The sequence below is a fragment of the Ostrinia furnacalis genome, unplaced genomic scaffold (assembly GCF_004193835.3).
Source record: "Ostrinia furnacalis isolate ACB-3 unplaced genomic scaffold, ASM419383v2 OfSCF5055, whole genome shotgun sequence".
NCBI lineage: Eukaryota > Metazoa > Arthropoda > Insecta > Lepidoptera > Crambidae > Ostrinia > Ostrinia furnacalis.
This window is the reverse complement of record NW_021135294.1, coordinates 59,918-87,574: the sequence shown is the minus strand read 5'-3', so window position 1 is coordinate 87,574 and position 27,657 is coordinate 59,918. Positions and strand designations below refer to the sequence as shown.

At 37.9% G+C, this 27,657-nt stretch overlaps 1 protein-coding gene across 1 annotated transcript in view; it reads right to left on the bottom strand.

Annotated features, from left to right (window-relative positions):
* Window positions 1–362: 362 nt before the first annotated feature.
* The window catches only part of LOC114360496 (E3 ubiquitin-protein ligase CBL-like), a gene marked incomplete at its 5' end in the record, with an annotated part of 32,660 nt that continues 5,365 nt past the window's right edge, over window positions 363–27,657 (bottom strand). The window contains 9 exons of the mRNA XM_028315218.1: window positions 363–923; window positions 1,625–2,294; window positions 2,731–2,846; window positions 4,419–4,665; window positions 9,444–9,535; window positions 10,059–10,135; window positions 10,979–11,085; window positions 11,572–11,678; window positions 27,492–27,607. Of these exons, the coding sequence (XP_028171019.1) occupies window positions 706–923; window positions 1,625–2,294; window positions 2,731–2,846; window positions 4,419–4,665; window positions 9,444–9,535; window positions 10,059–10,135; window positions 10,979–11,085; window positions 11,572–11,678; window positions 27,492–27,607 (1,750 nt within the window). The remainder of the gene's footprint in view (window positions 924–1,624; window positions 2,295–2,730; window positions 2,847–4,418; window positions 4,666–9,443; window positions 9,536–10,058; window positions 10,136–10,978; window positions 11,086–11,571; window positions 11,679–27,491; window positions 27,608–27,657) is intronic.

The following is a 27,657-nucleotide window of genomic DNA, read 5'->3' as shown; positions in this document are numbered from 1 at the left end:
ATAGTATTATTTTATTGTATTATTCATGAATACTATTGCATATGTGTTACATAAACATGTTTTTAAAACTTAAAATCAGACAAATAAAGCAAAAACATAAAATATCTTTGAAATACGGCAAAATCAACAAAAAAATTAAAAATCTTATGTCAAAAAGTACAAATACAGTAACAAATTTTAAAAGTTGATATATCAACAAAACCGGCTTGATATATATCGGATATATATCCGATATATATCTTGATATATATCCCTTGATATATATCCTCGAACCCTGACATTTAATGTCATTTTTTTACGCAGTCGCTAGAGTCTCAGCCATAGGACGTCCACTGCTGAACATAGGCCTCCCCCAATGCTTTCCATGTTGCCCGGTTGGTAGCGGCCTGCGTCCAGCGCCTTCCTGCTACCTTTACGATGTCGTCGGTCCACCTTGTGGGTGCAACCGTCATCGCTAGTAACGTTTGATGTAAACTCGCACTAAGTCCGCCAAAGTTTCACAATGTTACTTACTTCACGTCAAAATTTCCAGATCTTTTAAATATCTTCAAACTCACCAGCTGACAGCCACCCAACACTAATGCCCGTTTTCACTATCAATCCCTAATTTTAAGTGACCCCTATGAAAAAACAATCTAGTTATGTGTCACTTAAAAATTAGGGACTGATGGTGAAAACGGGCATAAGTCCTTTACTTTTAAATCTTCAACACTTATTGGGCACTTTGGATCCGAACTCGTGCAATATATCACACGCCATTTCGAGGTCGTTTCGAGTGATGCCAAGAGCGCGCACGACTATTTCCTTTGGGTAACCCTCGCCGACCAAACGCGCTATGTAGTCCAGGTTTATGTTCTCGTAGGAGACATTGTCGCCGTACTTTCTGCCGTGCTTGTCGTGGGTTAGCGGGTTGAACTTTTTTGCTGGAAAGAAGAGATAAGATGTTAGTGAATATTATCATCATCATTGACAGTCCACTGCTGGACTATGAGCCTCCTCCACTATGGTGGAGGGTTTTGCCATAATCCCCACGCTTGGCAGGCGGGTTGGATATCGCAGTTTCAAATTGATGTTTTTCAGAGAGCGCTGCTGCCCGTTCTCTGTTTGATGTGTAGTCCCTAAGTCGCCTCTTACGACACGCGGTAAGAGTAGGGGTTGGTGACAAATGTATTCTACTGCCGTCACCACACGGCTTGCGATAACTTATGAAGTATGGAATACAAAGGATTTATTGATTGGAAGAAAATTACAGAGTTTTCTTGTCAAACTGGGAAGAGTAGAACAATCTTTTCAATTTGTTGTAATTTCACTTTTAAATTTTACTGATGTTAACAACGACAAGTTTATATTGTACCTATTATAGTACAAGTTCGAGTGGTGTTCCTTGCATAGACCTTTACAAATCTTTCATCTCGTTTATTCGAGGCATTACAGTGCACCAAAAGTAAATACTTCTCATCCATTTCAAATTTCTGAGTTTATTTGCAGGACAACATAAAAATATGTAAATCTCTACAAGCTATGTGATAAAACTATTTAAAATCACCTATCGGCTCAACTATAACATAATGCTTTTTGCGAAGAATTGCCAAATAAACATTAGTGACTACAAATGAATACTTACGCCCAACAGCCAATTCGTTCTTCTCCACGCTGACATTTTCATACGGAGGATCTTTCGCATCCTCTGAAGGGAATTTGGGCATCGTCGTCGACTTCGTGGGCTGATGGTCCACACTCCCACTGGTGGTCGAAGGCAGCGACCTTTGTCGCGGCGGCGCGCGATTCTCAACCCTATCCCTATCGAAACTAGATCTATCCACCCGGTCAGGCCTTTCTGGGGGATGCCGCAACTCCACGTTGTGTCTCTCACTCGAAGCATTCCTTTCTCCGAATATTCTGTCATTCGAAAATCGACTCTCGCTAGCTTGTATTCGTTCTAAGTTGATCCTATTTTCGGGTAACAGTAAATGCCTTTCTGGGCGGTCTAGTCTATCTGGGGTGACGAGTCTGCTGTCTGAAACGCTAGGGGTGATCGCTTGCCTACATTCTAGATTGGCTAAGAGATGTTCTGTTTTGCTAATGGTCCTGTTTTCTATGGGGTTAGGCAAGGGTCTGTATTCGGGGGTGTGTCTGTCAGTAGGTCTTTCTATGTGGTGGTTTCTGTCGGGTCGGTCGGTGGGTTGGTCGTCGGAGGGGTGTCTTTCGGGGGGCGGCGCGGGGAGGGGTCGGCTCCCCGATTGGGGGGTGCAGGCCCGACGGGGTTTTTCGAACGCTCGGGGGTCTGGTGGCACCTGAAAGTGGAACGAATTGTTGTTATTTCGAAATATACTTTAGAGACAAATATACGAGTTCGTTCGTTCGTTTCAGCCAAATGACGTCCACTGCTGGACAAAGGCCTCCCCCAAGGTTTTCCACAAATATACGAGTACTTTATGCAAATACTTTCTCAATCATTCACAGATGTTTTTTTTTTAAATAAACAGGACGTCCACTGTTGAACATAGGCCTCCCCCTATGATTTCTATATTGACCGGCTAGTAGCGGCCCAGCACTTTCCTGCTACCCTTATGAGGTCGTCTATCCACCTTGAGGTAGGAGGTCCTATAGTCAACATATGACTCACTTCATGTCCTGTGTCAATGATTCAAATTCGGAGCATAAGTACTCAATACAAACAAAGAAACGATAATACATCTTTATCTATAAATATTAGTGAAGATAACTCACTTCATGTCTCGTGTCGATGATCCCCGTAATGGTTTCCGTGGAGCCGGTGATGAAGGAAGTCAGCCGGTGCCTTGAATCCGGTTCGGGCTCCAACGACGACCGCCTCCTTGGTTCCGCTGTGGAGAATGGTATGTTTAAATCTTAGTTTTATGATATTTCCAACCTCTTTTATACTCTTCTTAAAAGTTCGTTGTGGGTTTCAAAACATAAAAATGCATAGGTATAAGATTTTCTGCAAATAGTGTTTTAAAATCGTTCTTACGTCCCAGCCTTACTTTAACCCCACCACTGCTACGGGACGATAAATGGACCAGTGTGCTGAGAAGAAACGGCGCAAGAGACTAATGCCCGTTTTCACCATCAATCTCTAAATTTTAAGTGACCTCTATGAAAACTAAATTACAACTGACTTAAAAATTAGGGATTGATGATGAAAACGGGCGAGTTACACAGTACCTAAGCTTTCTCTTGTCAAACTTTACTGGTTGGATCTCATTTCTCGTTGCTTCTCATTGGAGGCCAAGAAGTTCCTCTTACGCAATCACTTGGAGCGCAGTCCCATAATAACTTACATTGTATAGTATGAGCTGTAATATTCTGCACACTCGAAGCTGCCACAGACTCTGCCGTGGGGGCAGAGGGGGGGCTCGTAGCTCCCCATATGCGTTCTCATGGGGCGCAGTCCCATACTAACTTACATTGTATAGTATGTGCTGTGATATCCTGCCTGCAAACTAGACGCAGCCAGTTTCTTGCTTGGGAGAAGGGGGGGGGGCAGTCCCATAATAACTTACATTGTATAGTATGCGCTGTAATATCCTGCACGCTCGAAGCCGTCAGTATCGCCGGCGACAGACTCTCCCTTGGACTTCCTAGGGGGCATCTCCCCATAGGCGTTCTCATGGCTTTATCAACTTACATTGTATAGTATGTGCTGTGATATCCTGCATGCAAACTAGACGCAGCCAGTTTCTTGCTTGGGGGAAGGGGGGGCTCACAGATCCCCCAAAATTCGCATTCCAGTCACTTACATTGTATAGTATGCGCTGTAATATCCTGCATGCTAGAAGCGATAGGGGCTTTTCCTTTTTTCCTTGGGGACAGAGGGGGGGGGGGCACCACAGCCCCCCTAGTTTCACACTCCTGTTAACTAGTAACTTACATTGTACAGTATGTGCCGTAATATCCTGCACGCTCGAAGCCGCCAGTATCGCCGGTTCAGCCGGGGACAGACTCTTTCTAGGGGGCAGAGGGGGGGGTCCGTAATAGCTCCCCATATGCGTTCTCATGGGGCGCAGTCCCATAATAACTTAATTATGTAGTATGCGNATCAACTTACATTGTATAGTATGTGCTGTAATATCCTGCACGCTCGAAGCCGCCAGTATCGCTAGTTCAGCCGGGGATAGACTCTTCCTAGGCTTCCTTCATAGGCGTTCTCATGGCTTTAATAACTTACATTGAATAGTATGCGTTGTAATATCCTGCTTACACACTCGACGCAGCCAGTTTCTTCCTTGTAGGCAAGGGGGGGCTTAGTCTCCCAAAATTTACAGTCTAGTCACTTATATTGTATAGTATGTGCTGTAATATCCTGCACGCTAGAAGCGATAGGGGCTTTTCCTGGGGGACAGAGGGGGGGCACCACAGCCCCTCTAGTTTCACACCCCTGTTAACTAGTAACTTACATTGTATAGTATGCGCTGTGATATCCTGCACGCTCGAAGCAGCCAGTATCGCCGGTTCAGCCGGGGAAAGACTCTTCCTAGGTGGCAGAGGGGGGGCCCGCAACTCCCCATAGGCATTCTCATGGGGCGTAGGGGCGGGGGCCCGACGGGCAGCGAGCGGGGAGTGTCGCGGTGACGCGGCTGGGGATCGAACAGACGGCCTGAGACCGTCTATTGTTGACGTCGCTGCGTTGAATTCTGCCCAGTCCTAAAAAGAGATAAAAACTCATAAAACTAATTTATTTCTGTACTTAAATAGGCTTAAAAAAAGCACTTTTACACGTCCCAGTATTAACCCTACCACTGGTTCAGGACAATAAATGGGCCAGTGCTGAGAAGAAGCAGCGCAAGAAACTCAGTCACTATTGTCAGCGAGATATTTTGTAAAATGTATACCAGTGATACCTAGTGGTGGAAGTGATAGACAGGGACAGATAGTGATTGAAGATTTGCAAGCACGTTTTGATATTCTTTCTTTTTATCCACAACGAGGAAGCTCTTGGCCTGTATCTCACCTGATGGTAAGTGATGATCAGACCGAAGGTGGAAGCGAGCTAACTGCCGGAACACAACAATGCTGTTAACATTGTTGTCATGGCGACAGACTTAGGTAAGATTCTAATAAGCAAATGAATGAATAATTTTGATCCTTATGAAATGATTGCATCCATTGGAAATAACCCCCCTAAATAAATAACTAGAAACCACTGGTTTGTATTGGTTAGCTAACAATGTGTTTCAACAAAAATGAAGCCGTATTTATTTATACTTTTGCACAAAAAAACTGTACAGTTGCGGACTTAATTATTTAGTGCATAAAAAAAGATGCAACCTACCTTTGTATTCTGAAGAGATGCGCCACTATAGTGCATTTCAACACACAGTAAACCATGCATAGTGTTGTTCTAGGTATAGAAAATCTGTTTCAACGTGCACGTATAGGCATAAAGTTAATTTTTACATTGAATTTAACTGTAAATAAAGGCAATAAGGTCTAAATATAGTGGCCATAGTATTGCCATTATCTTATGTAAAATGTAGCTAATATTATAATATATGTATAATGTGTGTGTGTGTATCTAAAATGTATCTTTGAATTGAATCTTGAGCGTTGTATCAAAATGCATGATTTAGGTCTATTATTTGGTCTAGGCAAATCTATACTATCAAAAACAAAAAGATAATTAATTTTAGAAGTCAAATAATTGCTTTTCATTCATAATTATTTGTCAAATCTCATTAAAAAACCACAATAAAACAGCCACACAGAAAAAAAAAACACAAAAGCACATATCACCAAGCGTATAATTGTCAACATTCAAAAACTTACAAATAAATAATGAACGAAGTCGGCAAAAATAATAATAATGCAAATAATAAACTAAGCGTAGACAATACTTAACTTAATACAACTTAACTTTAGTTTTGTAAAGTCACAATTAATACTATTGCATTACTTAGTACGTTTTGTGTTACAAGTAGGTAAGGGACACACTTTGCCCATAGACAACTGACCATAGATAAGAAAATAGTCGAGTTTAGTCAATTTTCGACTCTATTTACGTGCAATAAACGTCATATTACTTTGTCACGTTATATTATGACGTCTTATTTTAAGACTCGTATGTCAATCATATTCATTGAAAGGCCATTTTGTAAAGACAGAGCCGCTTGCTAGTCACTTTTGACATATTTGATCGCTATGACCGAAGCGATTTCAAAAATAATGTCTAGAGGGGCATCAATTTGTATGGAGAAGGTAATTCATTGTTTGAAATTTAAATGTAGATCTCATACAAAAATTGAGGCATTTAACAAATCAGATTTTTTGGCACTTACCTACATTTTTAAAATCTTGTGTGACCCTATACCTACTTGTAAATGTTCAATATATTTCAATTTAATATTATTTTGTATAAATTAGACCTATCATTTCATTAATTACCTAATACTACTGTTTAGAACGAGACTATTTTGAAATATAAACTAGAAAATAAATATAAATTTTCAGTCAATCATATTCGTCAAATATTATACAAATAAATCTACAAGACTGAATTAAATTGAATTAAGTCTTAGAATATGTAAAAAAAACTGTTTAATTTCCTATTTTACTTTGAACTAAAATTATTACGATATTATTACTGTTAAATAAATAATATTTACAATTTAAGTAACAAAAATTAATGTGAAAAAGAAACAAACTGAAAACCTATGGAAGTAAAAAATAATTATACTTAAATGATAAGACTTTGTTTAACTTGTAGAAATTTTTGTGCGTAAATAAGAATATAATCTTTAAATGGTTTATTCATTTTAATTTGTGATGATGAAACACGATAAATCCACATAATGGCGTTAAGAAGAAAATGAAAATAACAAATAAAGAATAATTATAGGATACTTCTTATGTAAAAAGCTTTGTTTAAAAACATCTAAATTAATTCGAATGGAAGAGATCACTCAAAAACCATTAAAATTTACAACATACAATTTTATATATTGATTAGAATTTGATAATAGATCATTTTTATTATAAGTACATTTAGCCATTCAAAAATGGGCCCTAAATATCAATATAATAAAACACATTGTTAATATAATGTTCAAATATTACAATGTATTTCTGTAATTGTCATATTTAATACTTTATTTGCCGTTTTAAGTTTATTTTCTCCCTTTTGAATTCATTCAAACAAAATTAAATATTAAATAAGCCAGCATACAAAACAAAACCATATAAAAACAAAACGTAAGCCCGTTGTTTTGGATAACACGGTTGTAACAACATCAAACATAAAAATAACTCAAAGCAAAAACGTATGTACAGTCAAAAGCATAAATTCAAATATTATTATAAGTCAGCATTATCATTCGTCATAACGTGAACCGAGAATTTAATGCCCGTTTTCACCATCAATCCCTATTTTTTGATCCCCTCTGAAAACCAAATTCCTATATGTGTTACCATAGGGGTCACTTAAAAAATATGGATTGATTGTGAAAACGGGCATAAGGCAGGCAGATTTTTTAAAATAACCAATAAAAAAATCTACACTAATATCTGCTATCGATTTAAAATAATTTAAATTACTTCAATATTCAGCTCATTTTGATATTTTAATAATCCTGTTGACTGTACCAACACAAAATAAGGAATTTGTATCACACAATGTTACGTAGTGCAGTCATGATCATAGAGTCATACAACATAGCGAAGGAATGTGACCGTTGTGACTGCGTCATACAATAGCGTCAATAATGATTCCGTGCAAACTAAGCATGCGGTGACTTTCTCTGGTGCCTCTGGAAAACAAACAACACACTTTAAAGGATGGGCTACATGCATTGGTCGATGCATTGGTCGGTTGACGTCTTATTTACATTATAGCACTATAAAATGGGTTTGGATATTACCAGTATTTGGTAAAACGTGTATTTACTATACCAGATAGAGAAAGCATTCTACGTGCGTCTCTTTCTACGTGCTACGAACTGTCAAAATAGCTCTTAGGGGTGATTTTTCAATTGTCGGACAACTTTTAACTGAAGAATAAAACTGACACTTTGACATTGTTCCCATACTGAAACTGTCAATGTGCCAAACTTACTCTTCAGTTAAAAGTTAACCAGCGTATGAAAAATCAGCCTAAGGGCTGTATCAATGAGGTATTTGATATCACCAGTTGGCGCTACTTTATTTGTCACTGGCAAGTGACAGGATCTTATTTGCCAGTGGCTGAAGCTGTAAGATGACTATTTGCAGTCACCAGTTGGCGCCACTATAGAGTAAGGTCTTGTCAATTGTTAGTGGCGCCAATTAGTTAGTCTGTTTTCAAACTTAATAGCAAACTAACGAAAAAGAACCAAATTTTCATAGATAATTTAAAATTGACATTAGTCTGTGAATAGTCAGTCCAGTTTAAGATACTTTTAGTCAACAATTTTTCTGTAGATCTGACCGATAGATGATAAAAAATATTGACAGAAAAAAGTAAATAAGTTTCAAGCGACCATGACAAATGAAGGCAAAATACAAATGATAAAAGCATTTTGAAACACCCAAAAACTGGCAACACAAAAACCAGACATGCCACACGCAGCGGGCATAAAATGCAAACCATGCTTCGTTGAAAACTATTTCATTATCTTTTAATTAGAAAAATTAATTAGTTTTAAAGAAGTCATCAGGTCATTTAGTCCACTGCAGGAGCCTCTCTTTTTACTACGGGAATATTCCCACCTCTCGTTCCCACCGCTGCAACTCCTGTGTAGTGAACCAGTGAAGGTCAAGTTTGTCCCGGGGGAAAGTTAAACTGTCATTGGACCCGCAACGAAATTAATTACTAGAGGCAAATGGAGGATTTGGCCAGACAGGTTAGGGAGCCCGTGAATTATGTTTGAAATACTAAAGCCTGGTCCGTGAGCACGTAGAATTTTGTCTAATGACCCAAAGCTGCCCATCCTTATCGCTCGCGCGTAATTATGTTGCTGTCGCGCTCGCACACTCACTGCGGGCGCCCGTCGCACAGTCGCGACAGCAATATAATTACGCGCGAGCGATAAGGATGGGTAGCTTGGGGTCATCATCAACAGCCCTTTACAGTCCATTGCTGGACTATGAGCCTCCTCCACTATAGTGGAGGGTTTTGCCATAATCTCCACGCTTGGCAGGCGGGTTGGAGATCGCAGTTTAAAAGATTGATGTTTTTCAGAGAGCGCTGCTGCCCATTCTCTGTTTGATGTGTAGTCCCTAAGTCGCCTCTTACGACACCCGCGGGAAGAGTAGGGGTTGGTGACAAATGTATTCTACTCTGCCGTCACCACACGGCTTATGTCATTGGACAAAATTCTACGTGCTCACGGACCAGGCTTTAGTAGGCAATATTTAACTTCTATATTTTTGTCTATGAAACCTACTGCATCTAAGAATAATACCTTATTTGAAAATGAACTCTGCTGCCAAGAATATAAGCGTCAAATTACCTCAGCATCGTCGATGTCATCAGTCAGGCCGTTGAAGGTAGTATTTCTAGAAGACCACCCATTTGAATTGCTAGAAATTGTCACTTCTGCACCTGAAAACGCAGTTGGAAAAGTTCTGTCACTCGAAATTGCAAAATGGTCTTTAAAATTAGGAGCACAGAGTTCAATTTCGGAACTCATCGTCATCATTTACTTTGCTTCATGCTAGTAACAAAATAATTACATAGACCCGTAACATAAGTCCTATTACTACAATTAAATTTAAGTTTGTACAAACGGCTTCATAATACAGTCGTTGTAAGTCACTCTGTCCCATATATTGCCGATATAATTTGAACCTTATCAACTTAGTATAAGGTCGAAAACTAATCTATACTAATATTATAAATGCGAAAGTAACTCTGTCTGTCTGTCTCGCTTTCACGCCTAAACCACTGAACCGATTTTGATGAAATTTGGTAGGGAGATAGTTTGAGTCCCAAGAAAGGACATAGGATAGTTTTTATCCCGGTTTTTGAAACAGGGACGCGCGCGATAAAGTTTTTCTGTGACAGACAAAATTTCACGCGGGCGAAGCCGCGGACGGAAAGCTAGTAAAAAAATAATGTCACTTACTTGATCCATTGCACCCTGAAGAGCCAGAGGAACCGGATGAATTTGACGATACAGCTTTGACTGCAGTCTTCGTGTTTCTGAAACAAACAAAGTACAAATTAATATAATAATAAATATCCTTGGACATTTTACACTGCGCCGTTAGCCCCAAACTAAGCAAAGCTTGTACTATGGGTACTAGACAACGGATATAAACATACTTAAATACTTTTTTTTGTAAATACATACATAGAAAACACCCAGACCCGTCACAGAAATTAAAATTCATCATTTCAATTTCTGCCCGGCCGGGAATCGAACTCGGGACCTCTCGGGCATAGTAGTCCGTTCTGAACCACTACACCAAACGGCCGACATATAAGTAATATGATTGAGTGTAATGTCGTCCATTTCTAGATAAAGACATGCAATTCATTTGACGATTTGCAAGAACTAATTTAATTAGTCTAAACCAGTGTTTTTCAACCTGTGGGTCGCGACACCCTGGGGGGTCGCCAAGCCTCTATAGGGGGGTCGCGAGAGGTTGAAAAACTTCCTCAGTAAAAAAACAGTAAAGTTTAAAGATATATTTATTCGAAATCCAATTATGCAAATGCATAAATGTTGTATGTATTTAAATATTCGATTCCTACAACATATTTGAAACATCATAAATGACATGAAAAAAAGCGAGCGGTCGGGGGGTCGCAATACATTTTTTCATACTAGGGGGGTCGCGTCATGAAAAAGGTTGAAAAACACTGGTCTAAACAAATAAAGAAAATTTTGATTTTGATTTTGAAAGGCCTCCCCCAAGGATTTCCACAATGACCGTTCCTGCGCTGCTCGCATCTAGGTGTTTCCCGCAACCTTCACGACATCATCGGTCCACCTAGGGACCCTGGAGTCGTATGATGATGATGATGATGATGAAGACTTACTTGGCGTCCTGCGGCGGCGGACGAGGCGGCACAAAGGCGTCGACCACGACCTGTTCCGTGCCCTTTATCTCCGCTCGGCAGAACGGGCAGCCCTGGCCTTCTGAGTCCTGTAAAATACGGAATACTGTTAATATTGACAATTATACAAAATATACAAAATCTTTATTTGTGAATCATAGGTAAAATGGTGACATGTAACATGTATATCTATCGAGTTCTCAAGGCATCGACGTTTTTATTGTCGACCAGAAAGAACACTAGGATAGAAGTCAAGACGTGAACAATTTACCTTTAAAACTATTTTTAAACTATTTTTCTTTCTTTCTTGAACAATTTGAGAAGTTATCGTCCAAATTTTTATTTTTATGCTGAAAGTGTGACGTCACAAGTGCATATTTTGATTGTTGTAGTTTTACTTAGTGTTTTACTATAGTGTGATTCGCGCCTATGAGCATAGGATGTGCGCTACGACAATTTTTAATCGGGCCATTTTATTGATCTTACGTGATAAACCCATACATTTGTCGATAAGATTTTATCACGGAACGCATCCTCGCCAGACTGAAATGTGGTGTATAAACTACGTTACTTACAATCTGCCAAGCGGTGAGACAGGGAGTGCACAGCAAATGTCCGCACGGCTCTATTCTGATGTCCTTGTCGTTCTCTGCGCAGATTTTGCACAGCTGGAACGTGCTACCTGGAATTTGAATAAAGAAATTATAAATAGATATAACACACTTTATTACTACTGTACTACCAGCAACAGTGTTAACTACCCACCCATTGACGATCATGTCGTCTCGTTCTATCGCAAAGAATCACCATTTGATCATTTGAGAGAGAGCAAAAATGGAAATGTAAATAGTATACCACACAAAATAGCAATAATAATTTTTCGTTAATTAAAAACATACTAATTTGTGGAATACAAAAATATCTAATCGTTACTTTTAACATGTTATCTGTGTTTGTACAAAACACAGTACTTCAATTTAGCGCATAACTTGATACAAGCAAGATACAATCCTGAAGCACATCCAGGGGCGTAGTGTGATTTTACGTCAAACGCATTCGATGAAGATTGTAGTTTCTTGAAAGTTTCCGCTAAGGGCGCTGTACAATCCGTCATACATTTAATGTCATTTTTTTACGCAGTCACTTGTGAAGACCTTTGATGTAGTTATACGCTAGATGTATACAATTCAACGAAGTTCCCCAACAGATTTTGAACTTTATTTCTTTGGAATAAGGTTTAAGGTTACAAACCCATTTCGCAATACAGCTCGTACTGCTCCTGCGTGACTGTGATGTGATCCTCCGCCGGCGATATGATCGCGCTGCTGAGGTCTGGGTTCACATCCCGCCCGTCTGGATATAGGTAGCTGGAAATTATAAAGGCGAATATTAGTGCTTAAAATTCAAATTCATTTATTTGCACAGAAATATGGTTCAATACAGAAATACTAAGTAATAAGCGGACCAGACACGAATCGGTAATAATGACAATACGTTGAAGTATAACCTCAATGGATGCAGGCCGCTACCAACCTTCCTCCCCTTGGTGGTGGCGCCTCCTCCGGCATTGCACAGGCTACCACCGCCGTCGGACGGGATTGGCCTCGTGGTCCCGGCTAATCCTGTCGGCCCCCCATTAAGTAGGGGCGTGTTGGGTCCCGCCGTGTAGGGCGGGACATCCGCGGAAGGCGCCTTGGTCGTTTCTAGTACCCCAAGGCGCCGACCACTATGCGGCAGAGGGAACACCCCAGGTTTTTAGTGGGTTCGATCCCACATAACCTGCCGTCTCCGGGCGGTAGGTATGGATAGGCCATTTTCCTGGGTAAAAAAAAGGCCGCTGCCAACCGGGCGATGTAGAAATCATTGGGGGAGGCCTAAGTTCAGCAGTGGATGTCCTGTGGCTAAAATGATGACGATTAAAGTATGTCATTAATACTGACCATGTGGTGGATGGAATAGAAATGAAGGAGTGACCGTTTTATAGTGTGACAAAGTTATTTATATTTTTATATATGGAGAGATTTATTTATCCATAAATGGCATTGTAGTCCAATAAAATTACATTTATTCAACTACAGTAGGTTATTTACATTTCCTCCAATAATTTAATCTTAGAGGTATGAATGTAGAATTTCGAGTTTTGTTTCACACTCATTGAATTAACATAAACACACTCAACAATATTGCACAACTGTATGTTTATTCATGTCACATCTGCATAAGATATCTGCATCGCAATCCGATGGTGATTCATAACGATATAATTATGTATTGTATAAGTATGTGTGTCCATTTATGGCCCAATTGCGAGGTTACCTGAGTCATGGGCCAATAATGGGCAGCGAGAAATGTGTAGCATTTGGTTTGAAGCTACAAGATAATACGTTAAATAATTATGTAAAATGTGTGCAATTGTTTATACTTGATCAAACAAAAATAATTGCTCTGCTCAAATGAAACCATTTTTTCGAAGGGACAAAGTTCAATGAGGGCTATCGTTTTAGCGCTCACCAGTTAGGGGCCNGAGGTGGGTCCTTATCTTACCTCTAACTGCCGGAACACAACAATGCTGTTAACATTGTTGTTATGGCGACAGACTTAGGTAAGATTCTAATAAGCAAATGAATGAATAATTTTGATCCTTATGAAATGATTGCATCTATTGGAAATAGCCCCCCTAAATAAATATAAATAACTAGAAACCACTGGTTTGTACTGGTTAGCTAACAATGTGTTTCAACTAAAGTTTCAACAAAAATATAGCCGTTTTTTATAAAAAAGATGCAACCTACCTTTGTATTCTGAAGAGATGCGCCACTATAGTGCATTTCAACACACAGTAAACCATGCATAGCATGTTGATATAGGCTTAGAAAATCTGTTTCAACATGCACGTATAGGCATAAAGTTAATTTTTACATTGAATTTAACTGTAAATAAAGGCAATAAGGTCTAAATATAGAGGCCATAGTATTGCCATTATCTTATGTAAAATGTAGCTAATATTATAAAATGTAATGTATGTGATTCTAAAATGCATGATTTAGGTCTATTATTGGTCTAGGTAAATCTATACTATCAAAAACAAAAAGATAATGAATTTTAGAAGTCAAATAATTGCTTTTCATTCATAATTATTTGTCAAATCTCATTAAAAAACCACAATAAAACAGCCACAAAAAAAAAACACAAAAGCACATATCACCAAGCGTATAATTGTCAACATTCAAAAACTTACAAATAAATAATGAACGAAGTCGGCAAAAATAATAATAATGCAAATAATAATCTAAGCGTAGACAATACTTAACTTAATACAACTTAACTTTAGTTTTGTAAAGTCACAATTAATACTATTGCATTACTAAGTTACGGTTTGTGTGTTACAAGTAGGTAAGGGACACACTTTATCCATAGACAACTGACCATAAATCGAGTTTAGTCAAGTTTCGACTCTATTTACGTGCAATAAACATCATATTACTTTATACCGTTATACTATTATGACGTCTCATTTTACTTAATACTCGTATGTCAATAATATTAATTGAAAGGCCATTTTGTAAAGACAGCCGCTTGCTAGTCACTTTTGACATATTTGATCGCTATAACCGAAGCGATTCGATATCGAAATTAATGTCTAAAGGGGCTTCAATTTGTATAAAGAAGCTAATTCATTGTTTGAGATTTATTTATTTATTTCATGTAGGTCTCTGGTAAAAACTATTAAGGATTTAAATAACTCCCATTTCTTGGCATTCAAAGCCATGTGTGACCTTATACCTACTTGTAAATGTTCAATATATTTCAATTTAATATTATTTTGTATAAATTAAACCTATCATTTCATTAATAACCTAATACTACTGTTTAGAACGAGACTATTTTGAAATATAAACTAGAAAATAAATATATTTTTTTTTTTCAGTCAATCATATTCGTCAAATATTATACAAATAAATCTACAAGACTGAATTAAATTTAATTAAGTCTTAGAAATTGTAAAAAAAACCGTTTAATTTCCTATTTTACTTTGAACTAAAATTATTACGATATTATTACTGTTAAATAAATAATATTTACAATTTAAGTAACAAAAGTTAATGTGAAAAAGAAACAAACTGAAAACCTATGGAAGTAAAAAATAATTATACTTAAATGATAGACTTGGTTTAACTTGTAGAAATTTTTGTGCGTAAATAAGAATATAATCTTTAAATGGTTTATTCATTTTAATTTGTGATGATGAAACACGATAAATCCACATAATGGCGTTAAGAAGAAAATGAAAATAACAAATAAAGAATAATTATAGGATACTTATGTAAAAAGCTTTGTTTAAAAACATCTAAATTAATTCGAATGGAAGAGATCACTCAAAAACCATTAAATTTTACAAAATACAATTTTATATATTGATTAGAATTTGATAATAGATTATTTTTATTATAAGTACATTTAGCCATTCAAAAATGGGCCCTAAATATCAATATAAAAAACACATTGTAATTTGTATAATGTTCAAATATTACAATGTATTTCCGTATTGTCATATTTAATACTTTATTTGCCGTTTTAAGTTTATTTTCTCCCTTTTGAATTCATTCAAACAAAATTAAATATTAAATAAGCCAGCATACAAAACAAAACCATAAAAAAACAAAACGTAAGTCCGTTGTTTTGGATAACACGGTTGTAACAACATCAAACATAAAAAATAACTCAAAGCAAAAACGTATGTACAGTCAAAAGCATAAATTCAAATATATTATAAGTCAGCTTTATCAATTTCTATCGATTTAAAATAATTTTAATTACTTCAACATTCAGCTCATTTTGATATTTTAATAATCCTGTTGAATGTACCAACACAAAACAAGGAATTTGTATTACACAATTTTATGTAGTGCAGTCATGATCTATAATATACGACCCATTTTCTATCTTAAAACCAACGCCATAAGATCGAAATCAGATCTGAGAGCAGTTTAAACTTTACATATTAGCCCTTATGGTCATAAGTCTGCACTACGATAGTCAACTTTAATGGGTCATAAATAAATAAGGTTTTATATCGGTCCTTGTTGTGACGCCATAAGATCGAAATTAGATTTGAGAGCATTTGAAACCGGACTTTATACAGGGTGTCCCAAAATTAGCACGTCACACTGACACTGAAAATAGCTGGGCTTAAGACGCATTGAACAAGACTAATATATCGATAGAAAAGTTTAATCAGTTTTGAGATATGACCAATTTTAGTTATTAATGTCCAAACATAACGAATTAAGTTAGCACCCATAACACAAGCATATTAGTTGCTTACTTTGGGGCTACATGGCGCTGTGTGAAATTGTCCAAAGATTTATTATTATAATATTTATTTATTTATTTTATTTATTTATTATTCATTATTGAGCAATTACATATTTGATCCAAATAGCGTCCTAAATCCTTTTTAGGTTTGTCTAGACACAGTATAGAAAAGTTTGATGAGTTTTGAAAAATGTGTGATATTAGTTATTTAAAAAATTGGATATAATAAACTTGTCCGATGCATCTTAGCTCATCTACCTCTGGTGTCAGTGTGACGTTATAATTTTGGGACATCCTGTATTACTAAAATAGTAAGACACGGGTCTTATCGCAGCCGAAACGTCAAGCCGTGAGTACATAATGTAACTCATTAATAAACGTCGCGTTAAGACCCGTGTCTTACTAGTTTAGTTGAAATGGAACGCGAAAGTTTAAAATCTTATATCCTGTATTACTGTTCTTAAAGTAACAAGCTTACTATACGATAGTCAACCTTAATGAGTCCAATATTAGGTTCACAACTGCACAGTCATACAAATTAGCGAAGGAATGAAACCGAATTTAACATAATCGCTCATACAGTAACAAGCTTGCTATACGATTTTCAAATTTAATGGGTCCAATATTAGAAGTTCACAACTGCACAGAGTCATACAAAATATCGAAGGAATGTGACCGTTGTGACTGCGTCATACAATAGCGTCAATAATGATTCCGTGCAAACTAAGCATGCGGTGACTTTCTCTGGTGCCTCTGGAAAACAAACAACACACTTTAAAGGATGGGCTACATGCATTGGTCGCTTGACGTCTTATTTACATTATAGCACTATAAAAAGGGGTTTAGATATCACCAGTATTTGGTAAAACGTGTATTTACTATACCAGATAGAGAAGGCATTCTACGTGCGTCTCTTTCTACGTGCTACGAACTGTCAAAATAGCTCTAAGGGCTGATTTTCCAATCGACGGACAACTTTTAACTGAAGAATAAAATTGACACTTTGACATTGTTCCCATACTGAAACTGTCAATGTGCCAAACTTACTCTTCAGTTAAAAGTTAACCAGCGTATGAAAAATCAGCCTAAGGGCTGTATCAATGAGGTATTTGATATCACCAGTTGGCGCTACTTTATTTGTCACTGGCAAGTGACAGGATCTTATTTGCCAGTGGCTGAAGCTGTAAGATGACTATTTGCAGTCACCAGTTGGCGCCACTATAGAGTAAGGTCTTGTCAATTGTTAGTGGCGCCAATTAGTTAGTCTGTTTTCAAACTTTATAGCAAACTAACGAAAAAGAACCAAATTTTCATAGATAATTTAAAATTGACATTAGTCTGTGAATAGTCAGTCCAGTTTAAGATACTTTTAGTCTACAATTTTTCTGTAGATCTGACCGATAGATGATAAAAAATATTGACAGAAAAAAGTAAATAAGTTTCAAGCGACCATGACAAATGAAGGCAAAATACAAATGATAAAAGCATTTTGAAACACCCAAAAACTGGCAACACAAAAACAATACATGCCACACGCAGCGGGCATAAAATGCAAACCATGCTTCGTTGAAAATGATTTCATTATCTTTTAATTTGAAAAATTAATTAGTTTTAAAGAAGTCATCAGGTCATTTAGTCCACTGCAGGAGCCTCTCTTTTTACTACGGGAATATTCCCACCTCTCGTTCCCACCGCTGCAACTCCTGTGTAGCCAGGATCTACAGCTTGACCGCCAATAAAAACCCAACCAGTGAAGGTCAAGTTTGTCCCGGGGGAAAGTTAAGCTGTCATTGGACCCGCAACGAAATTAATTACTAGAGGCAAATTGAGAATTTGGTCTACACTCCCCACGCTCGTCAGCCGGGTTGGAAAGCCTGTATTGTATGTTTAAAATACTAAAACCTGGTCCGTGAGCACGTAGAATTTTGTCCAATGACCCCAAGCTACCCATCCTTATCGCTCGCGCGTAATTATGTTGCTGTCACGACTGTGTGACGGGCGCCCGCAGTGAGTGTGCGAGCGCGACAGCAACATAATTACGCGCGAGCGATAAGGATGGGTAGCTTGGGNTTTTTTGTACAAAATTATTAATGGGCAAATCGACTGCCGGGATCTACTGTCTCAGGTTAATTTTAACACTCCTTACAAACTGGCTAGACCGTCTAGGTAAGAGGTATATGGCTTTCCGAGCAAAAGAGTTTAGGACTAACTTGGGCCATTTTTCGACAATCAATAGAATCCAATCGCAGTTTAGCCGCCTGTCACGGTCATCTTCTGGGAGCATCGACATAATATCATATTCACCTCGTAAATTTAAAGCTGTATTGCATGACTTGTTCGTTTCGGATAAATAGTCTATAGATTGGACTATGATTCCGAAACGAACTGTAGACTCTAAACATGATTTATGTAAAAGAGAAAAGAAAATTGAAATTGTGTTTGCCTTCTATTAGTAGTACACTTATTTGCATGCCGTGGCAGCCTTTAAGTAAGGCAACACCACATAATGTTTGATGTATTAAGGTTATATTAGATAAGGTGTATGCTTTGTTGGCTGTCCTTAAAATAAATAAATAAATAAATAAAATGCGCTACCTAGCAAATATTCTCTTTAACTGTTATTTCATGTGTGGCTTGTATAAATTCCCTATCCACTTTCCACAAAATTTAGTTGGATATAACCTGCATGCAACGTATGACGTCAGCACTTTTATGTGCATATTTAATGCCACCTGGAGGGAAAGTACTCTTAATACTGTAGACAGAAGAAAGAAGAAGAAGATTTCCAAATAAATGCTAGCCCGGGAATCGAACCAACTAAAATCTGTTAAAAATTACACCCTGTATTTTTATTGCATCGATCGATAGGGTTAAGAATAAGGATGAAATCTCTCTAACAACAAACCTAATAAATGAAATGAAAGGAAAACCAATCTATCTACAGTATTAAGAGTACTTTCCCTCCAGGTGGCATTACAAAATTCTACCCTGTATACCTACGCCGACACCGTATATTACCTTCAATGTCGGCCAAACGAGAAATGTCGGCGCTTACATTATTAGGTTTGGGATCATTGGATTATGAACAGAGGATACGTAAATTGTAGCAAGTGCTTCTAGGCCTGGAGATAGCGGGACTTTATACCTACGCCGACACCGTATATTACCTTCAATGTCGGCCAAACGAGAAATGTCGGCGCTTACATTATTGGGTTTGGGATCATTGGATTATGAACAGAGGATACGTAAATTGTAGCAAGTGCTTCTAGGCCTGGAGATAGCGGGACTTTAGGTTCACCATTGTTGTTCACCATTTTTGAAGGTGGCTTTGCCCCGATTTCGAAGTTAGAAATATTTTGATAAGAAGAAATAGATACTTAAATGTTGATCAATTGAATGAGTATCTATCACTACTTCGGTCAAGAAGACTAATCTAAAAAACTTAATTCATTCGTTTATACGAGCTTATACAGGTGTGGCTATATTTATTTCTATGTACACGAACTAACTGGCCAAAAGAGACCCGGATAGTTAGAAAACTGTTATAGGGTTGCCCGTTGTGAACCTACAATAATAATCTGTAATAATATCGAAAAGTAATAACATACAACTGACTCCCATACCTTTGGATGTAGTCAGATTCTATCCCCAGAGAGTGCATAGGCTAATAATGGGACAATAAAGTGGCTGTTTGTCAGGACTTATGGGTTGGTTTTTGGGTTAAAGATGGAGACTTAGCTGCTACACCTGTTTAGTTTAGATGTTGTCTGGGACTTACCGGTACCTACATAAACAATTGTGTACTATTTTTGAATCATCATCATTTTCAGCAACATGTCCTCTGTTGAACATAGATCTCCCCCAATGATTTACAGATTGTCCTGTAGGTATCGACCTGCATCCAGCGCCTTCCTGATACCTTTCTACCTTGTGGAAAGAATCACTATAGTAGATTGTTTGTGTTTGAAAAGGCATGAAGAATTAAAGTGTCTTATGTACAACCTGTGTTTTAAATTTTATCTTAGTCAGCTCTCGGGCTATCATTTGCGTTAAAGCAAAATAAGGAGGCTGTATTCATGAATGTAATATCGTTAATGTTGAGAACTTAGAGCCAAAATGGTTTATCAAATGATTTTCAAAAGCTGACACTATCAACATGGCGACAAAAATACTATTATGTCTGTAACCAATTACGATATAATATCTCTACATTCATTATCAAACTAAACTTAATTTAATTTAGAAATGCTCCTATGCAATTCAATGAAAATAGAATTTGTATTTTCTGAGTACATAAAATACAAATTCTATTTTCATCGCAGATTAGTAAATCTGAGATGAGATCCAGACTTACGTTAATCCTTCAAGTACCTTTAGTAGGTTTAGTTTCCAAAAACCTTTATTTACGTCTGATTCATTTAGTTCTGATATTAAAGCTTAATGGCTTTCACATTTGCATACAGTTTGTGCTAGAATTAATTACGAACACACCGCTTGTAGCAGAAACCACTGATGTTACATTGAAATTCAGCGGTCACCTAATGAACTGCTAGCTGTACGCTACGGCTAACAAACTCAAACACGATTCCAATCCGGCGTCGTACAAAATGACTGGATTTGCATACTGCGTCCCGGCGAGGATTTTACTGGTGCTTTAAATTCACTTTATTGGACACACACGTTAGTCTTTTGCATCTGTTTGTAGCGAAACTCTTTCTCGTTCGTTGATGAATTTATCCTCTTTTTCCGAAATGTTTTCTTGTCTATCCAAGAAATTCGTTGAGATATAACATTTTTTACTGAATAGCCTAAAATCCTACCAGTGGATGATGGGTATTGAACGAACGATCTAACAAAACCGACATGACGTAACAAAAAAAAAAAATATGACGTTGTACAAAATGTTGTTGTATGGAGTTAACACTTATGAAAAAAGTTCGTGATATTATTTCACAAAATAGGTTACTATAATCTGCATACTAAATTTTGACGAATCCTTTCCCTCCAAGCTACGATTATCGCTGATCTGATTTCGATCGAATATTGAATGGAAATATTGAGATGTATTGGGATTTTTACCGTGGATATGGCAGAAATTCCGCAGTATTTTCGTTTCTGAATTTTTCTCGAGGAATTTTCCCTTGAGCCGCTAATGATCGATCAGTTGAATTCAACATCGCTCAATAAGAATTAATACGAAGNAAAAAGTTTGGCAGGCAATGTGCTGCTCGTAGTAGTTACTAAGCCATTGCACGTTTTTTCGTGTTAATTTTTTTCTAACATTTTACATATTTTATCAAGAAGACTGTTATGTCCACATAATTTAGAAAGAAAAAAAAATTTAGTTAATTTTTTTTTTAGGTTTAAGAGGTACAAAATGTCTATGTCGATTTTTATGTGATTTTTACGACTTCATGAAAATTTTATTTTTTAAATGAATTTTAATTAATGTTTCCATTTCTGTTGTTTCTAATTCATAGTATATTAACCATATCATGTTACCAAATAAAAAATATATTACTTTAATAAGTATTAGTATATTTTTTCTTCATTTGAAATATGGAGTCCCTGGGTCTCCACCTTACACTTAACGTAAGTTTTAGTCACCATGCAAACTGAGGGTTAAGCTATTTTTATGTTGAATAAAGGAAGAATATTGGTGAAAAAATCACTTTGATTTTTGGGTATTTCACGTTCTTTTAATTTGTGATTTCTTATTGTAAAATGCTTAAATCTAAAAATTTTCTCAGATAACTATTTGCCCAAGGATCTATGCTATAGGATATAAATGGTTTTTAAATCGTTTTCACAGTATTTTTATAAAAATTTCAGCTTGTAAACTGACGCTAAAGTGGAAATTCACAAAACCTGTGTGGACTTATCTTGATAGAATTCTTAAATACTAAACTAATCGCAATATTTTCTCAATTAACTATTTAGACGACGAAATTGCCTAACTATTTATGCCTATAACATATTTGTAGTATTACTGGTTAATGATTGTAACGAGTTGAAAAAGTACTGTTTTTGCGCCAAACGGCGTAAACGCTCTTAAGATTTGCACTTTGAAAGGAAACCAAAGAAAGTAGATTATTAAATTTTTATCATGTAATTACGGTATCAACTGAAATCGCCGTGTATCCCGTTTCCGCGAAACTGGGTTAATGTGGAGGACGGGACGGCTGATCCCATTGTCGGAATTAAATTTTCATTTCCACTTTCAGTTTGTACAGGCGACAGCATATCAGAGTAGGTATACATTTTTGCTGCAAACTCAACCCAATTCAACTCAACTCAACGCAATTACATAAGATAGATCAAAACAGTGTTAGCTTGATGTGCTCTCGTCTGTGCAGACATGTCATGGTATTATGCCGTTGTAATAGGTTCGAGTTTACAACAAAAACGAATAGTCTGAAGATTCTGATGACTGTACATTGAGGACTTTCATTTCCAGTTACAGACTGTATGTTTGTTGAGGATGAATATAGATAGCTGGTAATTTTCCAGTGATAAAGCTACAAATTAATTTGTTTTTGGAACTATTAAGTTTAGTTGTTGATTATCATCATTATCATTCTACTGCCGTCATAAGCCTCTTTTTCTTCTTCTTCTTCCTCTCTACTGATGAGCCCGATCCTTGTCTATGTTTTTCCACCATGGAAATGCCAGAACTTCTATCTTGTATGTTCTGCTGACCCAGATAACCTCGATTCTTGGCTATTTTCTTCTAGCATGAGTAAAATTTAGTACACTTTCCTTACTAAGACTCGGTCTTCAGATAAATATTAATTCTAGAACTTCTCATGATCAGCTATCAGTTCTTTTGCAGTTAAAATTATTAGAGAATGATATAATTTCAAGTAAACCTAATTTGTTGAGATCATCTGGGAACAAAACCTAGTAACTTGGGATAGAAAGAGTCTAACACTAACAATGCTGACGTTAATACCAATAACATCAAAATGGCTGACAAAACCAACATGGCGGGCTGACTCGACTGCTTTTAATATTGCTGATTCAATGTGGACTGTGTTCAAACAGTGCCGAAGTTAACCTCCTAAGTCCCCGCGTACTTGTACAAGTACAAACTAAGCATAGTAGTTCAGACCTGACATTTAAACTACATAGCAAGAGTAACTGCCTAATGTACTTACCCAAGTACAAATTTTTCTTTCCCCATTTACCGGGTAGTTTTTTTACAATGGCAAAAATGATACGACCATACTCATTCAATACTCTATGGTCAATTCCGCCACGGTAGACAGGTAACGTCAACTGTCAGTGTCAGTGTATTTTTTTCTCAAAATGGTCACGCGGTCGGATTGCCGGCCGGCACGAGGATAGTTTATCTNTGAATTTTGTCCAATGACCCCAAGCTACCCATCCCTATCGCTCGCGCGTAATTATGTTGCTGTCACGACTGTGTGACGGGCGCCCGCAGTGAGTGTGCGAGCGCGACAGCAACATAATTACGCGCGAGCGATAAGGATGGGTAGCTTGGGGTCATTGGACAAAATTCTACGTGCTCACGGACCAGGTTTTAGTATTTTAAACATTACGCGCGAGCGATAAGGATGGGTAGCTTGGGGTCATTGGACAAAATTCTACGTGCTCACGGACCAGGCTTTAGTAGGCAATATTTAACTTCTATATTTTTGTCTATGAAACCTACTGCATCTAAGAACAAGTTAACAATTGAAAATGAACTCTGCTGTCAATAATATAAGCGTCAAATTACCTCAGCATCGTCGATGTCATCAGTCAGGCCGTTGAAGGTAGTATTTCTAGAAGACCACCCGTTTGAATTGCTAGAAATTGTCACTTCTGCACCTGAAACACATTAAATGGAAGTATTATAATACTGTGACATTTTACGTAGTCGCAATAGGTACTATTTTGCTACAAAAATAAATGCAAAAGTAAATCTGTGTGTCTATTTGTTACTTTTTACACCAAATCCACGGAACCGATTTTGTTGAGGATAGTTTTTATCAATGTTTTTGAAACAGTAACGCACGCAATTAAGTTTTAAAAATGAGGGTTTTCGCGATTTAAAAATCCGCCAGATGGCAATACGTAGACGCGAGGTCCAAATGCTGCGTGATTGGTGGATTTTGACATATCTGTCATTGACGCGGGCGAAGCTAGTCATTAATTAATATTTTTGTCTGTCAGTAATCATTATCAAATAATGCTAATGGTTGTGTTACTTACTTGATCCGTTGCACCCTGAAGACCCAGAGGACCCGGAAGAGTTTGACGATACGGCTTTGACGGCAGTCTTCGTGTTTCTGAAAATAGCAAAGCGTGGCTTAGTTAATAATAAAAAAAAAAATTTAATCTTCTTTGACGGCGAGAGTGGTGCTTACAATAAAATGAAAAGACTGTGATGGACTGCATGAGTGAAAATGTTTGATAAAGTACGAAAGAAGTAAAGCTCACTCGCCTTCGTGAGTTGCAAGAACTATACAAACAGAATGCAACGGCATGGCACATGAAGAGGAGTATATTATTGGACTTACATGTTGATCTAGTTTCGTGATTTATTGTTTATCTTACTACTCCAACCTACCCAGGTCACACCAAAAAGCGAGCAGCCAGTCCACCAGCTTTGACGTTGGTGATTGGAGAATTTGAGTCCGTTAAATTACCACGATTTTACACTACATGAGCGCTAGCTGATACAGTTTTATTTATTCCTCTAAGCCAGTGGTTCCCAAACTTATTTAGTCTACTGCCCACTTTGAGAATAATTTATTTTTTAGCGCCCCCCATTTTTGTAGTCAAGAGTCGAGCTCAGTCGGTGTCTAAGAGTCCTCCTAGTAGATGACGCCTCCCAAGCCTCTACACAACGTCCCGATTTTTTTTCTGGGGCTCTTACCTCCCCCCTTTAAGCCTGCAGCGCCCACAAGGGGGCGTTATCGCCCACTTTGGGAAAGACTGCTCTAAGCCCTTGAGGTACGGAACCATAAAATAGTAAAGAAGACTCACTTAGCGTCCTGCGGCGGCGGACGAGGCGGCACAAAGGCGTCGACCACAACTTGCTCTGTGCCCTTTATCTCCGCTCGGCAGAACGGGCAGCCCTGGCCTTCAGAGTCCTGTAAAATAGGGAATATTGTTAATATTGACAATTATACAAATATACAAAATCTTTATTTGTGAATCATAGGTAAAATGGTGACATGTAACATGTATATCTATCGAGTTCTCAAGGCATCGACGTTTTTATTGTCGACCAGAAAGAACACTAAAAGGATAGAAGTCAAGACGTGAACAATTTACCTTTAAAACTATTTTTAAACTATTTTTCTTTCTTTCTTGAACAATTTGAGAAGTTATCGTCAAAATTTTTATTTTTATGCTGAAAGTGTGACGTCACAAGTGCATATTTTGATTGTTGTAGTTTTACTTAGTGTTTTACTATAGTGTGATTCGCGCCTATGAGCATAGGATGTGCGCTACGACAATTTTTAATCGGGACATTTTATTGATCTTACGTGATAAACCCACACATTTGTCGATAAGATTTTATCACGGAACGCATGCTAGCCAGACTGAAATGTGGTGTATAAACTATGTTACTTACAATCTGCCAAGCGGTGAGACACGGCGTGCATAGCAAATGCCCGCACGGCTCTATTCTGATGTCCTTGTCGTTCTCTGCGCATATCTTGCACAACTGGAACGTGCTACCTGGAATTTGAATAAAGAAATTATATTTTTTATTTTACTATAATGAATAGTGAGCCACATTTCCAGCTACCCATTTCCGTTTTTTCTCTCGCTCTCATTAAATGGCGATTCTTTGCGATAGAATGAGACGACATAGCCGGAAATGGAACTGTAGCCCATAGTACGGAATATTAATCAATATTTGTACAGAACACAGAACTTTAACCTAGTACAGGTCTACTAAAGCCCGGTCTGTGAGCACGTAGAATTTTGTCCAATGACCCCAAGCTACCCATCCTTATCGCTCGCGCGTAATTGTGTTGCTGTCGCGCTCGCACACTCACTGCGGGCGCCCGTCGCATAGTCGCGAAGCAAGCACTTCTGAACTCTCCCTGACGTTTGACGTCATAAAAACACCCCTCCCGTGCCGCTTCCTCAGTTAAGAACGAAGTTTTCCAATGGATTTTGACCTTTAGTTTCAGCCGAATAACGTCTACTGCTGGACAAAGGCCTCCCCCAAGGATTTCCATAGCGACCGGTCCTGCGCTGCCCGCATCCAGGTACTTTTCCGAGTTATTTACCAGATTTTTGGCCTTGCGCCTTTAACCCAGGAAAATGGCCTCAAATGGTGGTGGTACTCAAAGCTACTAAAAACCTGGGGTGTTCTCTGATGCATAGTATTCGGCGCCTTAGGTTCTAGAAACTACCAGGGCGTCCATCTACGCCACCAATTAATGGGAGGCTGACAAGATTAGCCGGGACCACTACGTCTTTTGAACTTTATTTCTTTGGAATAAGGTTTAAGGTTACAAACCCATTTCGCAATACAGCTCGTACTGCTCCTGCGTGACTGTGATGTGGTCCTCCGCCGGCGATATAATCGCGCTGCTGAGGTCTGGGTTCACATCCCGCCCGTCTGGATATAGGTCGTCCGTCCACCGAGCAGGTGCTAGTCTAGCAAGCAGTGATACTGACCCATTTCGCAATACAGCTCGTACTGCTTCTACGTGACTATTGTGAGGTTGTCAGTTCATCGAGCAGGTTCTAAAGTCTTTTTGCTTTCTTCATACAGCAGTTGCCAGCCATCATCATGAGGTCGTCGGTTCATTGAGCAGGTGCTAGTCAAGCAAGCAGTGATACTGACCCATTTCGCAATACAGCTCGTACTGCTCCATTGACTTTTATGAGGTCGTCGGTCTATCGAGCAAGTTCTAAAGTCTAAAAAATAGTTTGTGTCATTTTTTGTCTTTTTTATCCAGCAGGTGCCAGCTATCATCTTGAGGTCGTCAGTCCATCGAGCAAGTAATAGAGCAAGCAGTGACACTGACTCATCTCGCAATACAGCTCGTACTGCTCGTGCATGAATTTTATGAGGTCGTCGGATCTTCGAACAAGTTCTAGTCTTTTTGCTTTATTCATACAGCAGTTGCCAGCTATCATCTTGAGGTCGTCAGTCCATCAAGTAATTTCAAAATCTTGTCAAATAATAGTTTGTGATACTGACCCATTTCGCAATACAACTCGTACTGCTCCTGCGTGACTGTGATATGGTCCTCCGCCGGCGATATAATCGCGCTGCTGAGGTCCGGGTTCACATCCCGCCCGTCTGGATATAGGTAGCTGGAAATTGTAAAGGAGTATATTAGTATATTAGATCGTTTCATCCACGA